Source organism: Hydra vulgaris, chromosome 07 (assembly GCF_038396675.1).
Source record: "Hydra vulgaris chromosome 07, alternate assembly HydraT2T_AEP".
Taxonomy (NCBI): domain Eukaryota; kingdom Metazoa; phylum Cnidaria; class Hydrozoa; order Anthoathecata; family Hydridae; genus Hydra; species Hydra vulgaris.
In genome coordinates, this window is record NC_088926.1 from 32,082,245 (window position 1) to 32,097,903 (window position 15,659).

Consider the following 15,659-nt stretch of genomic DNA (forward strand, 5'->3'; position numbering starts at 1 on the left):
TATATACATACATATATATAAAAATATATATACATATATATATATATATATATATATATATATATATATATATATATATATATATATATATATATATATATATATATATATATATATATATATATATATATATATATATATATATATATATACAGGACTTGAAATAACAAACTTTTTTATACCAGACAATTTGTCTGATAAAGACTCAAGTTTGCGAACTTTTTTGTATATATATTATATGTATGTGTATATATATATATATATATATATATATATATATATATATATATATATATATATATATATATATATATGTATATATATATATATATTTATATATATATATATACGTATATATATATATATATATATATATAAATATATATATATATATACATAATATATAACAAAAAAGTTTGTTATTTCAAGTCCTGTATATATATATATATATATATATATATATATATATATATATATATATATATATATATATATATATATATATATATATATATATATATATATATATATATATATATATATATATATATATATATATATATATATATATATACAGGACTTGAAATAACAAACTTTTTTGTACCAGACAATTTGTCTGATAAAGACTCAAGTTTGCTGGACATGTCTGATAAAATTAAAGAAGTGTGATCGAACACCATTCCTTATAACGCATAAAATATTTTGTTTTTACAACTTGACCACGCAATTTGTATAATAAATTATCTAACAAAAAAAAAATATTAAAGAAAAAGAAAAAATCTAAGCTCAAAAAAACTAAAATTTGAAAAGAAAATTATATTTATTTTTAAAAATAACACGATGTTTTTTATTCTTGACATGTTTCGTAAAATTTTATTTACATTTTCAAAAGATTATTTTACAATAATAAAAAACTCTGAAGTATATATTAAAAAATAGAAGTCTTTACAGAGAAATATTAACGGACAAAAAATTATATTACACCTATTACACGACCAGAGAAAGGAAATGGTATAATTGTTCTTAATAAAATTGATTATATAAATTCATTACATAATATTATAAGTAATAAGACTAAATTTAAAGAATTAAAAGAGGATCCAACTATAAAAAGATAAATATTTTTACAAGGGTATCTTAGAAAACTTTATAAGCTTAAATGTTTTGAAAAAGACATTTACACTAAAATCTATCCTGTAGGATCTCAACCTGCAAGAATTTACGTGTTACCTAAGATTAAAGTTAGTAAAGATAGTTCTCTTCCAATATTTCGACCTATCATCTCAACAATTGGAACATATAACTACAACCTTGCTAAACATCTCTCTCATTTATTGTCTCCATATATACCTAAACAATTTTGCACAGACTCATTTTCTTTTGTTGAAGAATTAAAACAAATTAATGTAACTAATAAATTTATTGTTTCATATGATATTGAAAGTTTGTTCACGAATATTCCTCTTAAAGAAACCATCAACATTGCAACTGATTTATTTTTTAAAGATAAAACTAACTCAAAACGTTTTTCAAAAGTTCAATTTAAAAAATTATTTCAGATTTCCACATCCGGTTCACATTTTCTATTTGGCGGTAAATATTACGATCAAACAGATGGCGTTGCTATGGGTTCTCCTGTAGCGCCCATCTTAGCTAATATTTTCGTCGGTTATCATGAACAAACATGGGTCAATAACTGCTCTTTTACAGCACCATTTTTTTATAAACGGTATGTGGATGACATAATTGCTATTTTTTATTCTGAATACGAAGTTCAAGAATTTTTCAAACACCTCAATAAACAACATAAAAATCTGAAATTTACTATGGAAAAAGAACAAGATAACCAGATTGCTTTTTTAGATATACTTATTAAAAAATCCAATTTGTTTACGACTTCAGTTTATCACAAAAAAACGTATACAGGTCTTTTACAAAAATTTTTTAGTTTTATTCCCTCTTGCTACAAATTTGGACTTGTTCGGTGTTTGATTGATTGTACATTTAAAACTAATAATTCTTGGTTTGGTTTTGATAAAGATATTAAGAATCTATCATTAGTTTTACAAAATAATAAATTTCCACAAAAAATTATTGACTATGAAAATAAATCCTATATTAATAAGAAAATGAACCCATCTGTGTCTAACATTGTTAATAGCTTAAATATAAAATAGTTTAGGCTTCCATACATTGGAATGTACTCTAATTACACTAAAAGGAAAATTTCAAAAATTGTTCATAAATATTGCAAGGATATTCTAATAAAATTAATTTTCACTACTAATAAAATACAAGATTGTTTTTGCTTAAAAGAGTCACTTCCTAAACTGCTTAAATCTCATGTCGTCTATAAATTTTCTTGCGCTGGCTGTAATGCCAGTTATATTGGAGAAACCTCCAGACACTTGGCAACTAGAATAAATGAGCACCTTAAAAGTGATAAACAATCTCATATATTTAAACACTTAAATTTATCTCTTAATTGCAAAAATTTGGCTAACTGTGATTCTTTTGAGATTTTGGATAATGCCCCAAACAAACACAAATTAAAGATAAAAGAAGCCCTCCACATTAAATGGGAAAGTCCCTCACTTAATAAACAAGCTTTACATTATACTATAAACTTATCTATTTAATTTTACAGTCAGTTTATTTATATATATATATTTTTTTTTGACAGTTGGTTATTTTAATTGGTTATTTACCGAGTTATTTTGTAATAAATATATTGGTTTATTATGTATAATTTTTTGTCCGTTAATATTTCTCTGTAAAGACTTCTATTTTTTAATATATATTTCAGAGTTTTTTATTATTGTAAAATAATCTTTTGAAAATGTAAATAAAATTTTACGAAACATGTCAAGTATAAAAAATATCGTGTTATTTTGAAAAATAATTACTTATTTTATGCTATTACAACATTCAAAAAATTATATTTATATTACACTTTTTAAAAATTACTATACTATGCGAAATGCTTTGTAAATTATCAAATAATTAAATTATTACGTAAATATATTAAATACATAAATTATGTGATCATTAAATACATAATTAAATATATAATCAAAATGTATAATAAAAATGCCAAAAGATCAAATACATAAACTATTATGTAAATATATTAAATACATAAATTACTAAGTTTACTTATTACTTTATTAAATAAAGTAACAATTTAATTATAATGTTTACAATAAACCCATTTTATTTAAATTATCAAAGAATATTATGCGCCTAATTACATTCATATAAATATGTATTTTTTTATAAATCTTTTCAAACTTTTTCAAGGATTAACTTTATACACTTTTAATAGCAAAAATGATTAGCGCAAAAACAAAAGTTATATAACTCAAACTTAATAGTGTAATAAAAAGTACTGGTTTCTATAAGCATTAAAATAGCTAATATGTTAAATTTTTATAAAATAAACTTAAAAAGGGTTTTATAAGCTAAAATATTTGTTTGAAATTTATAAAAACTATTGCCTTTTAAGTCAGATGCTTTTAAAATCAAATTCATTTTAAATGTACATAAAGCTAAAGGCGCCAAACTTTCTATTCCTTTACTTCGATGAGTTTGTTTGTTTACATACGTACATGAATTGCCTTCAATGTCTTCCAGTATTGGCTTTACAAAAGTGATTATTACTAAATACATGATTTCCACGAGTACCAGAAACAGAAAAAAGTTATTTTCTACTTTTTAGTCAATTGAATAAAAAGCTATTTTTAAAAAGTTTTTTTTATTTATTTTATTTACTGAACAAGTGCCGGACAATATCTGATGTCTGGCGCTTATTTCGAGCCCTGTATATATATATATAAATATATATATATATATATATATATATATATATATATATATATATATATATATATATATATATATATATATATATATATATATATATATATATATATATATATATATGTATATATATTAGGGGTAGTCATTTTGAGGGAATTTTTGAAAACGAAGTACATACCCAGCTAAAGTTGGAGCAAATATGCTAAAACTTAGTCAAAATTTTTTTTAGGTCAATCGGGTGACTTTTAAGTCCCCCTCAAGACTAAAGTTGTTAAGAAATTGTTCTTCAAAAAAGGAAAAATAGGGTGTGTTTAGGGTGTTTGAGGGGGATTTAAATGAAAAAATTATTTCCATTTTTTTTTTTGTTTGTTATTTGTTATATATATTTTCATTTTAAAAGGGTATGCCATCATTTTTTTTACATATTCTCGGTTAAAACGATATTTAAGAAATCAAAAAATGAAAAGTTTAAGTTACGCAAGTCGTTATGAAATCAACAAATTATGTTATCAACCAAAAAAACAAACTATTTTGAACTAAACAAGTAATTTACCATTTATTAAAAATCTTTACAAATACTATCAAGACAAAAATTATGCATTAATTGAAATAAGTATTTTAAAATGAACAACAATTTCCTAAGTCTACAATTTCTTTTTTTTTAGTTTAGAGAGTGACATCAGGCTTTCTGATTTTTTTTTTTTTAATATTACTTTTTCCCACACCAAAAACCTTGAAAGTTGACCTTACTTTGTCGACGGTTAAAAGTCTGTTCTGCTTGTCATCTTCATTTTCGTATCTTTGCACAAACTGCTGCATCATTCCGATTGCTCGTTCAGAATGATCATTGACAACAATTAACATTTTGCCAAAGTTTTCAAAATTCTTAAACGAAGACTGGGTGTGCCAATATTGGGGTGGAAATGACAACCAGTCTTTCACTCTCTGATTATCCAACCCTATCATTGAAAAAATTAAATATGAAAACTCATTAACCAAAAGAGAGATAGTTGGTACCTTCATATTATTTATGATATTGATCTCGACTATTCGTTCTTTGCTTCTATGTTTAAAAAAATCTTGATCAAGCATTTGGAAGGAATGCAAAGCATCTGCAATGGCTGTTTTTTTATCCATAGAAACATTTTTATCCAAAAGAGCCAAGAGAATAATCGTTGAATCAAGATACCATGTATGCCTATAAAGAGATGCTAACACAGCGTCTACTACCGGATTGGAGCAAACTTTCTTATACTCATTCATCTGAAAGATTGCATCAAGATCAGACGCAGGAGATTGAATCGCTTTATGTGCTTGAAGGTACCACCTTGTGTAAAAACATACTATGAACTCGCAGATGAGTTTTAAATCATCGCGTAGATTATTTTGACATTTTCTTGCACAAATTAACTGACATTTTCTTGCACAAATGTCAGTTGCTTGCACAAAAGCTGAAGTTTAAGGAAGTATAAACTCTTGCCTAAAAACCTAGCATGATAAACAGCTCCAGTTTTCTTAAACTTGAAATGTGCAGAATGAGATAAATACTGCATGGTTAGTTCAGCCAACTCTCTTCGGTCATTCCTCATATTGCGTTTTTTAGTAATATAGGTCTCACAGTAATCTAAAGTTTTTCTTGCAGCTTCCTTCAAAACTGTTCCTTCAACGGTTTTACAATCAAAAGAGGTCAGGTTATTTTTGTCGTATTTGAATTTAGGGTTCTCTAACATATGTTTGAACTTTACAAATAAGGGATTTTCAGGCCCTACGCTATTCTCTTTTATCATTGCTTCACAGAAATGAATCATTCTAAGCTCAATGATATGATGCCTACATGCTAGTAGAAGAAGGTTTTTGTCTACCTCTTTTGCAATCCTAATAAGTGATCCTTTCTTAGAACCAATATTACTTGAAGTTGTATCAAAGCATACTCCACATACTTTTGAAATGAGGTCATATTCTTCTAGTATTTCAATAATTCCTATATACATTTCTTTACCTGAAGAAGACGACAAGGCAGGTACTCCAAGAAGATGCGACACCCCCTCAATATTAACTAGCACAGATAATCTTTCATTCTTTAGTCTTTTTCCCTGATTCATTTCAAACAAAGTCTTTCCGTCAAAATGAATTATACAGGGATAACAGCTTTTTTCCACGGCCTTCTTTATATCTAATTTAGCAATTTCTGCAGTATCCTTGGCAGCTTTTTTTCATCTTTCTTAATGCTGTTGAAGCACTGGCTTTGCATTTTGCAATATCAACTCCACAATCTTGAAGAATTGCTCCAGTTACTTTTTGTAAGACATTCGGGGAGATATCATTTGCTGTAGCTATGATAGATACATTTCCATTAAAAAATATTCTTAGGGACTTTGGCAGTAATGTTACAATCATCTGCTCTTCTATGATGCCAAACTTCGGGTTCAAACTCTAAATCAGAATCAGCGCTAGTGTCATTGAAACTCAAGTCTAATTCTGAGGTAGCGTCAATCTTAGGAGATTCGTCTTCTAGCCTTTTTCTCTTCCTCACACCTTCAGAAACCTAAAATTTATTTTAACATGGTGTATGTGTATTAACAAATAATGTATGTTAAATTAGCAAATTTTAATAAAAAAGGTCAAATTAACCCACTAAAAACAACATAAAACCTTTTTGCTAAATTTTCTATCTTCTGATCCCAAACTAAAATGTCTCGGTCCTTCCTGGTCTTCCAAAAAAGTTAAATCATCGTGCTTATCTTTATCTGAGCGTTTTTTATCCTTCCTAATTTGTTCTGTTGTTTTGTAAAATTGGTTCTTTAAATCTGTAGAACCAATCCAAAACAGCTTTATCAAAATTGAAATAAACTCCCCTTGATTAACCTTGTCTCTAGTTGTTCCTCTGTATTTATTTCTACTCAAATCTGAATACCTATTGTCCATCTTCATTAGGTTCTTGATAATATTTTTATCTGACATTACTTGAAATCCCGCTTTAAGTCATGGTCTTTTAATTAAGCCTAAAATGCATTCATGATCATCTACTTCACATCTCTTGTAACCCTGAATTTTGTTGGGAGGGCATGATAAAATTGTTGACTTCTTTACATTATGAGGAAGTAGTGATCTTCTGTAGGCAATGTGTTGAAGAATATCCATTCCAGTAGGGAGTTGAAGACCTTTAGAAAAAAAAAATCAATATTTTAATTTTTATCATAAAGTTTAAATTTCAAAACAATTTTTTTAAATTAGATATGTACATGTAATAGCTGATTTAGCCTCATTTATGAAAAAAAGTTTGCTTTTGCTTGATCTGAGAAACCTTCTCTTCCCAATATCTTTTACAATTTTTTTTTCCATTTTTGTATTCAATCTAAATAGATTTAATGGTTTGTAATTAGTTAAAAACTTCAATACAATTTACTTTATATTCTAATTCGATTAATAACAATCATGTAAATACGAAAGTTATTTACAAAAATAAAATAATGTAACGCAATTTCAATTTTTTATAAAAACTCTTGGTGACTTAAAAATACAGTGCAGGATCTTCAGCACATTTTCTTCTGCATTATTTTATAAGAATTTTTTTATTGTTGCCTATTTTCATAACCTTGCGTAACATAAAATTTTCATTTTTTCATTTCGTATATATTGTTTTAACCAAGAATATGAAAAAAACATGATGACATACCCTTTTAAAATGAAAATATAGATAAAAATAACAAAGAAAAAAAAAAAAATGGAGATAATTTTTTCATTTAAGTCCCCCTCAAACACCCTGAACACACCCTATTTTTCCTTTTATGAAGTACAATTTTTAAGCAACTTTAGTCTTGAGGGGGATTTAAAAGTCACCCAATTGACCTAAAAAAATTTTTGACTAAGTTTTAGCATATTTGCTCCAACTTTAGCTGGGTATGTACTTCGTTTTCAAAAATTCCCTCAAAATGACTACCCCTAATATATATATATATATATATATATATATATATATATATATATATATATATATATATATATATATATATATATATATATATATATATATATATATATATATATATATATGCGGTAGTGGTGTAGTGGTATAGCGCTCGCTTCATAAGCGAGAGGTTCCGAGTTCGATCCCCACCACGTAGTACCGCGCTCAACTTGTTTCTCCGCGCAGCGGCCTTGTTGCTCAAGGTTCATGTTTCGGAGTTATAGAGTTGAAGGAGGGTTATAACCACTATTAAGTAGCCTCCTCATCTGTAGTGGCCTTCTCGGCCTTGAGGAGGTGAATAACAAAAAAATATATATATACATATATATATATAGTTCTATAGATTGTTGCATTTAGGAGTACGGAAGGAAAAAAATGATTCTTATGCTAACAAATACGTCACTTTCAATTACTTTTGACTTTCGTCCAACATTTGCGTGTTGTCAGAAAGTGAAAACCATTAATTTAATTACAAATTATTCGTTGTTTTTTTTAAACCGCAAAAACGCAAATTTAATTGACCAGAATGTTTTTAAAAACATTCTGAATGTTTTTAATAATATAAACAATGTTTTTTTTTTTTTTAATAAAATATTTTTATTTTTATTTTTTTTACTTTATTTTATTTTTATTTTTTTTACTGTAAATCATACATGAAGGGTTGCTACATTGACTATCTTATAGCCTGACTTGCAACAAAGTGCTGCTACATCAACTGGCAAATAGCCTGACTTGCACGAGAGTGTTGCTACATTGACTATCTTATAGCTTGACTCGCAAGGGAGTGCTGCTACATTGACTGAGGGTTTGGTTGGGGCAGGCAGTCTATCAAGTAACAAAAAAAAAATTCCGGTCTTGCATTTTAATTTTTACTTTTTGTCAACAAAATACGGAAAAACTTTCTGACAAACAGTTAGGGGTTATATATATATATATATATATATATATATATATATATATATATATATATATATATATATATATATATATATATATATATATATATATGCATATTTTTATGAATGCTAAGAAAAATACACATTTACAACATAAATTATTAAGTTAATAATTGTATAACATGTTAATAAAAGATTATTGACAAAACATTAAAATCAAGAGAATATATTCAGATTGGAAAAAGTAGGACTCCACAGAGTGAACAATCAATAAAAATACTAAAAATTAAACTCAGTGGAGCTCTCTAGTAGAGCTCCACAGAGTTTAATTTTTAGTTTTCTTATTGTTCCTAACTTATGTTTATGATTTTTCCAAGGTAAGTTCTGCCTTTTTATTGGCATTTGTTGATGAACTCATATGATTAGTTTTGAAACGGGATTTTGAAAAAGGAATAATTAAGACTTCAAAATATGTTTGTTATTGTAGACTCTATTGCAGAATCTAAAAAAGTAATGGAGAGAGCAAATTTCAACAAACACATTTTGGTTTTTATTTTTTATACATTTAATATTTAATAAAAACAAATTATTTTTTAATCCTTTTTTAACACAATATATTGTTATTTCAATGTCCTTTTAACTTGGCTGTAGCTTAAGACCAGAAGAATGTTTCTTTTTAAAGATACCAAATCATGCAAATACAGATACCTAAAACTTGAACTTAAAGATGAATGAAATTTCAAACAAACTATTATTTCAAGGTTTGACAATTACCTTTTTAAACAAAACACTGCACTATACTTATGTATTTCTATTATTAGAAACCTTTTTTTAAATTTAAACTATTATAAAATATTGAAAATAGAACTAACTTGATTTAAATAGAGAAGACGCTCATCAAAATTATGTGATGTACAAAAAGTATCTTCATCATTCAAAAAACCAAGAGAATCATTATTAGAATATTCATTAAATTTAACTACAGGACTTTCAGAGACTGCTGACTTTGATGTGTATCGACTTAAAAAATCAGAAACATCCCAAATGTCATCTTTGTTCATTTTACTATGAAAAGTAACAAAAAAATTTAGTTAAAATTTAGATTATTGGTGTAGTGGTAGAGGTGCATTGTTATAAATAAAGTTAAAGATGTATTCTTGTTAAAAAATTATTATGTAAAAGTTATTAGTAGTGGTGCTAAAAGCTGTAGTTGTATAAAACACTGCTTCCTAAATAAAAAGTACCAAGTTCAATAATCATCATATTTATGGTAGTACCACGCCTAAATTATTTCTCTGTTCAGCATTCTTGTTCATCAAGGCTTGCGTTACTGAGTTGAGAGAGGGTTGCAACAACAATCAACAAATAGAATGAAAATTAAAATAAGGTAAATGAGTATAAGTAGTAGTAGTAAATGAGTTTAAATGTATTAACCTTTATGAAATACAATTTTAAAAAAATTGTAGAAAATATTGTTGTAGCTATTGTAAAAATATATATTTTTTTTAAATTGATTTTAAATTGAAATTTATCAATTTTATACTATATACTTAATGTGTGAAAGTACACCATAGTAGATGTCAATAGTAATATTCAATTCTATTATTACTTTTTATCATTATTATTTTTATTATTATTTTTTGTTGCTGATGATGATAAAATTGTTATTGTTGTTATTGTTTTTGTCATTGTTATTGTTGCTGTTGGTATTTAAATATTTTATAATATTATCAAATTTTGTTTCCTATTATTTCTGCTTTCCTAAGTTATATTCTATAACTATTTGGGTATTAGAAGTTATCAAGTTAAGCTGTTTGATTTTAAATGTATTAAACCTAAATAAAGATTTGGTATATTTGAATTTATAACATTTCAAAAAATATAAACTTTATCAACCAATTTTTTTTAAGCACAGAAAAATACTATTATATTATAAATAATAAACTTACATTAATAATGTCATAATAGTAAAATATTACATCACAACTTTTGTGAAGGTACAATGCAAATAATATTGAACCAACTTAAAACAAAGACTGCTTTAAGAAAAGATTCTTAAATTCTTAGAAAAGAAATGCTAATAATGATATCAGAAAATGAAAGTCATTAATATAACAATAATAATAATAACATTATAATAATAATAAAAAAAACAATAATAATAATTTAGAAACTTGCAATGAAACTTAATTCAAATGTCTCCAACTTTTATATAAATTCATTAGAGTCGAAGTACAGGGGATAAATTCTAATATTCGGCAAATCTCGTTTTCTAAAGATCAGTTGGATATAACCATTTTTCAAGAACTTAATAAACTCCAAAAAGATGAATAATTAATTTATATCATCACTTAAAAAATAACTATGATAATAACAATAATAATAATAATAATAATAATAATAATAATAATATTAATAATAAAAAGTAAAAAGATTCACTTAAAGCAAGAAAAAAAAAATCAATTTTTTAAATTTTAACTTTTTTTTTTTTGAATTTCGCGAGTAAAAGTTAATTAAATTACGTTCTATTGTGTATATTTGCTGTCATTATTGCTTTGTTCTAATAGGTCCGCAATGTCTAGATGCTTCTGCAAAAAGACGATGCACAGCACATTTACTCAACCTCTAATTAAAGCAAAGCTTCTAAAATAGATGTATTTATTTGATTACAAAACAGTGCTAAAAGTTTTAAATGAGAAGATACTCTATTATGCACTCAAAAATTACTCATCTTTTGAGCTCGCAATATCAACTAGATAAAAAATCAGCTAGAAGTATCATAAATGATAATTCCTGCTGATTTTTTTCTTGAATGTTGTGTATCAACGGGTTTTTCAAAAAGCTAATCAAAATTGAATGAATTTATATAGTTTGGTTTGAATGGGTAATTAAATAACAAGCTTATAACTGAGCGTACTACTCAATAGCTTTTACAGCATATCCGACGTTAGATCTTGAATCTATCACGAAAAATGGTTAACTTCAGTTTTATAAAACTAAATTAATAAAATTACAAACATGTATACATTTATACAAACACAACCACGCATGTAAAGCAAATTAATAGGTATATACGAATATTGCACCGGACCACCGGACCTCACCAGACTACACCGAAGTATAAAAAACAATTTTAGTAGAGCAAAACATGCCTAAGTTTTATTTGAGATACATATATACAATAAAAATGTATATAATTAAAAAAATTTAACTTTAAATTAAAAATAGGGATAGGCAATGTAGAATATTTATGTTTCGACTGACTAAAATAGGGACAGACGCAGTAGAGTGTGCATATATTGACTAAATAAAATAGGTACAGGCGCAGTGGAGTCCATGCATCGACTGAATAACATAGGGACCGGCGCAGTGGAGTGTAACTGTAAGTGCAAAGTGTTTTTGGTTAGAGCAAGCAGTCCAAAAGGATAGCTTATTAATCTTGTAAAAAAACCTACCGCTCTGATTAAATTCAAGAACACATGAAACTTATTTATAAAAATTAGTTCTTTTTTCAAAAAAATTAAAAACATTATTCTGTGATGGGGTTGCGCGCGCGTAAATGAGATACACGTATGCTAAAAATTCTGACTCAAATACATATATTTACTTGTAGGTGCACAATTAAAATTGTTATAAAAGGTTAAATTTTTCAAATTTTTTTTTTTTTCGTATCAATTTTTTGCATCAATTGCAATCAATTTTGCGTAATACATATATGCAATCAATTGCATATATGTATTACGAATGTAACTTATGCATATTTCGCTCTACTAAAATTGTTTTTTATTAATTACTCAAATTTTCAAAATTCCCCTGTAATGAAATCCATGAACGTTTAAAACATATTTAAGCATAATTCATTTAAAAACTAATATTTATGTATAAATAAAAGAATAACTTTGTCCCAAAAATTTTTTTTATATTTTACGGCGGTTTTTTCGTAAAAATACAATCTTTGATCAAATACCAACCACAGCTATCATTTGAGAAGAGTAAAAACTTAAATTTTAAAATGTCGAATTTTTAAATTATGAGCCAAGCCTCGGTGTTATGGAATTAATTGAAAATGACGGTATAAAAGATAATCAAAAAGCATTTATTTTTACGACAAATGAAATTGCATTTTTTTATTTTCTATAACTGCTATTACTTTCATATATTTATATATTCCAGTATTATATATATATATATATATATATATATATATATATATATATATATATATATATATATATATATATATATATATATATATATATATATATATATATATATATTGACATTTATTTACAGTCCTGTTGTGAAGCGTTAAAAACTGTATTGTAAAACCATAATTGATGATTTTATCGTGGATTTTTTAACATAATTTATGTGGTTTTTAATAATCATTTATACTTTTTTTTTTTTTACAAAACTGATTCCGTCGTTTTATTTGTTGTTTTTTAATATTGGATTTTTCGTTACACCGTCACGACAAAAAAAAAACGTAAAAATGCTAGTAAAACTTTAATTAAAAATTATTAAACTCAGCATATATTAATATCAATATGTGCTAAATATACAATAAATACACATCAAATGTTTATTTTTTTTTTTACCATGCCGTTTGCTGCATTAAGTCCGACAAAGTTGTTTTGTTCAGAATTGGTCAAAAGTAAACGTTACGACCGTCACGCTACGAAGAGTTAATTTTCGGAAAATCTTTTATGCCGTAACTTTTGCATACTGTATTATTTAATAGTATTTTACATTTCTGGAAAGTTTCAAGTCATTTCCATTTTATGGTTCATTTTCAATAGCTTGAATAGTGTCAAATGTTACGACCATCACTCTTGTTGAATTGCCCACATATTAGACATAGCTATATCGTCTTTATTTGAAATTATCAAAATATTGTTTAAAATTACATAACAGTATTATAGTTCAGTTTTACATATCACTAATATCTGCTACACTGTCCCTTATTCTTAATTAGTTCAGCAATTCGTGCAGGCATAGAACTTACGAGATTTTTACAAACATCAGCAGTTATGTCTGTGCACCACACACGTGTAATGATGACACGAAGATCATCTAAATTTGATGTTTTTTCTTTGTCAATCTTTAGTTTCATTATATGCCACAAGTTTATGATGGGGTTAAGGTTTGGGCTCTGCCCGGCCAAGAACCTAGAACCTTAACCCCATGACCCCGAAGCCAGTTTTTCACTTAATCTGCTTGATGACAGGGAACACCGTCATGCATAAACAGTTTGCAGTTGTGAGTCTGCATAACTGTCAAAAGCTTTTCATCCAGTATAGTAATATATTTCTTTGCATTCATAGTGGTATTTTGTGGAAGAAAATAGAGAGAGCCTCGGTGAGACGTTGAAAAGCTGCCCCATACCATCAAGTTGCTGAATGTTTAACAGTTCGTATGCAAAACCTTGAATCAAACATATCTTGAAGCTGCAGAAAACAATTTTATGTTACTTTCGTTACTAAACATTACTTCATTCCACATTTCACTAGTGTAATGTTTGAATTTCCTGCAAAAAAGTAATCTATCATGAACGTTCTTCTTCGATAACAGCGGTTTTCGTGCAGGTCGGTACGCTTTTAGATTAAAATTGTCACTTAAATGTCGTCGAATGGTTCTTGCACTAACTCTCTGTGGCAGTCGACTTGCTACGGCAGAGGATGATATCAATGGATTCTTCAACACGTGTCGTTTTATCGCTCGATCTATTGTAGGAGTGTAACCTTAGGGCGTCCGGTTTGACGTTTTGATTTCACATCACCTGTCTCTCGCCAACGTTTCATTGTCAATGAAACAACTGGCTGGGAAACAATAAGATGTTGTGCCACAGCTGCTTGTGTTAAACCCGAGTTAACTAATGCAACAATCTGACCACGTTTTTTAGGTGAAAGTTCCATTTTTGGTATAAAATTATTGATCTAAAGTAAACAAAGAACACAACATAAACAAATAAGAAATGAAACCATTTTATTTTTTAAAATAAGAGATTATCTCAATTAGTTCAATCAATAAAATCAACAGCTTTTTGTTTCATTTCTAGGCTTTCAACAAACTTAAAACAGCAAAATGACACAAAATGCAGTTATATTTGAGCATACAACAGACTTTTGGCCACAACTGTATGTACTAAAATTCCTTACTTTGAGTCAAAGTAAGTAATTTTTCTTCCCCTTCGTTCTTTACACCTTTCAGTTCAATTTTTTCATTTTATTTTTTTTTCTTAACAATCGTTTTCATTCTCTTCTTATTTTTTTAAGTTTATGATACGATGGGGCAAGATGTCCATAAGGTCAAGTCCCCTGAACATTTGATTAATATTGTTTAATTCCTTTTATATACTATTGTTTTAGATATTTACATACTCAAACAAATAGTTGGTTTTAATCAAGTTATAACTTTTTTAAAGGATTTTGTTAGTAACTAGAAAAGTTATAACTTTATATATTAAAATTTAAAACAATAGAGTATAAGGAATTAAACAATATTAATCTATCTAGGTCTCACAAATGCACAAGGGACTTCACTTTAGGAATATCCTGCTCCCCTAAATGTTAAAAAAAATTAGTTGTATTATTATTATTTGTGCGATTATGATAAAGAAATCTTTGTTTTGTGGGTAATTTATTCCACAATATTCAAAGTATAAAAGTTCTAAAACTCAAACAATAAAACTAGTTTATTTGCAATTAGCTAGTTTTGTAGATCTTTTCCCTGCCATGGGCAATTAATTCCTTTGAATAATTGTCCCATTGTATGTTTTTTCATTTTATATATATAAAGGATCGCTTAAAACGAAAAATCAACCACAAAAACACAATGTGATTGATCAGCGCACACGCACACTTTAAAAATTGCTTAAAACATGAGAAAACTTGTTTTCCGCTCACAAATTGAACACAATAAAACTCAGTTGTATACAGTACTATTATTTTAACCAAAACTATTTTTAGAAAAAAGTA

General features: G+C 26.6%; 1 protein-coding gene across 1 annotated transcript in view; it reads right to left on the reverse strand.

The window, feature by feature from the left end:
• LOC101241060 (afadin- and alpha-actinin-binding protein A) overlaps positions 1-9,768 on the reverse strand; it is a 94,018-nt gene extending 84,250 nt beyond the window's left edge. The window contains exon 1 of the mRNA XM_065801646.1: positions 9,555-9,768. Within this exon, the coding sequence (XP_065657718.1) occupies positions 9,555-9,743 (189 nt within the window). The 5' untranslated portion in view covers positions 9,744-9,768. The remainder of the gene's footprint in view (positions 1-9,554) is intronic.
• Between the last annotated feature and the right edge of the window lie 5,891 nt (positions 9,769-15,659).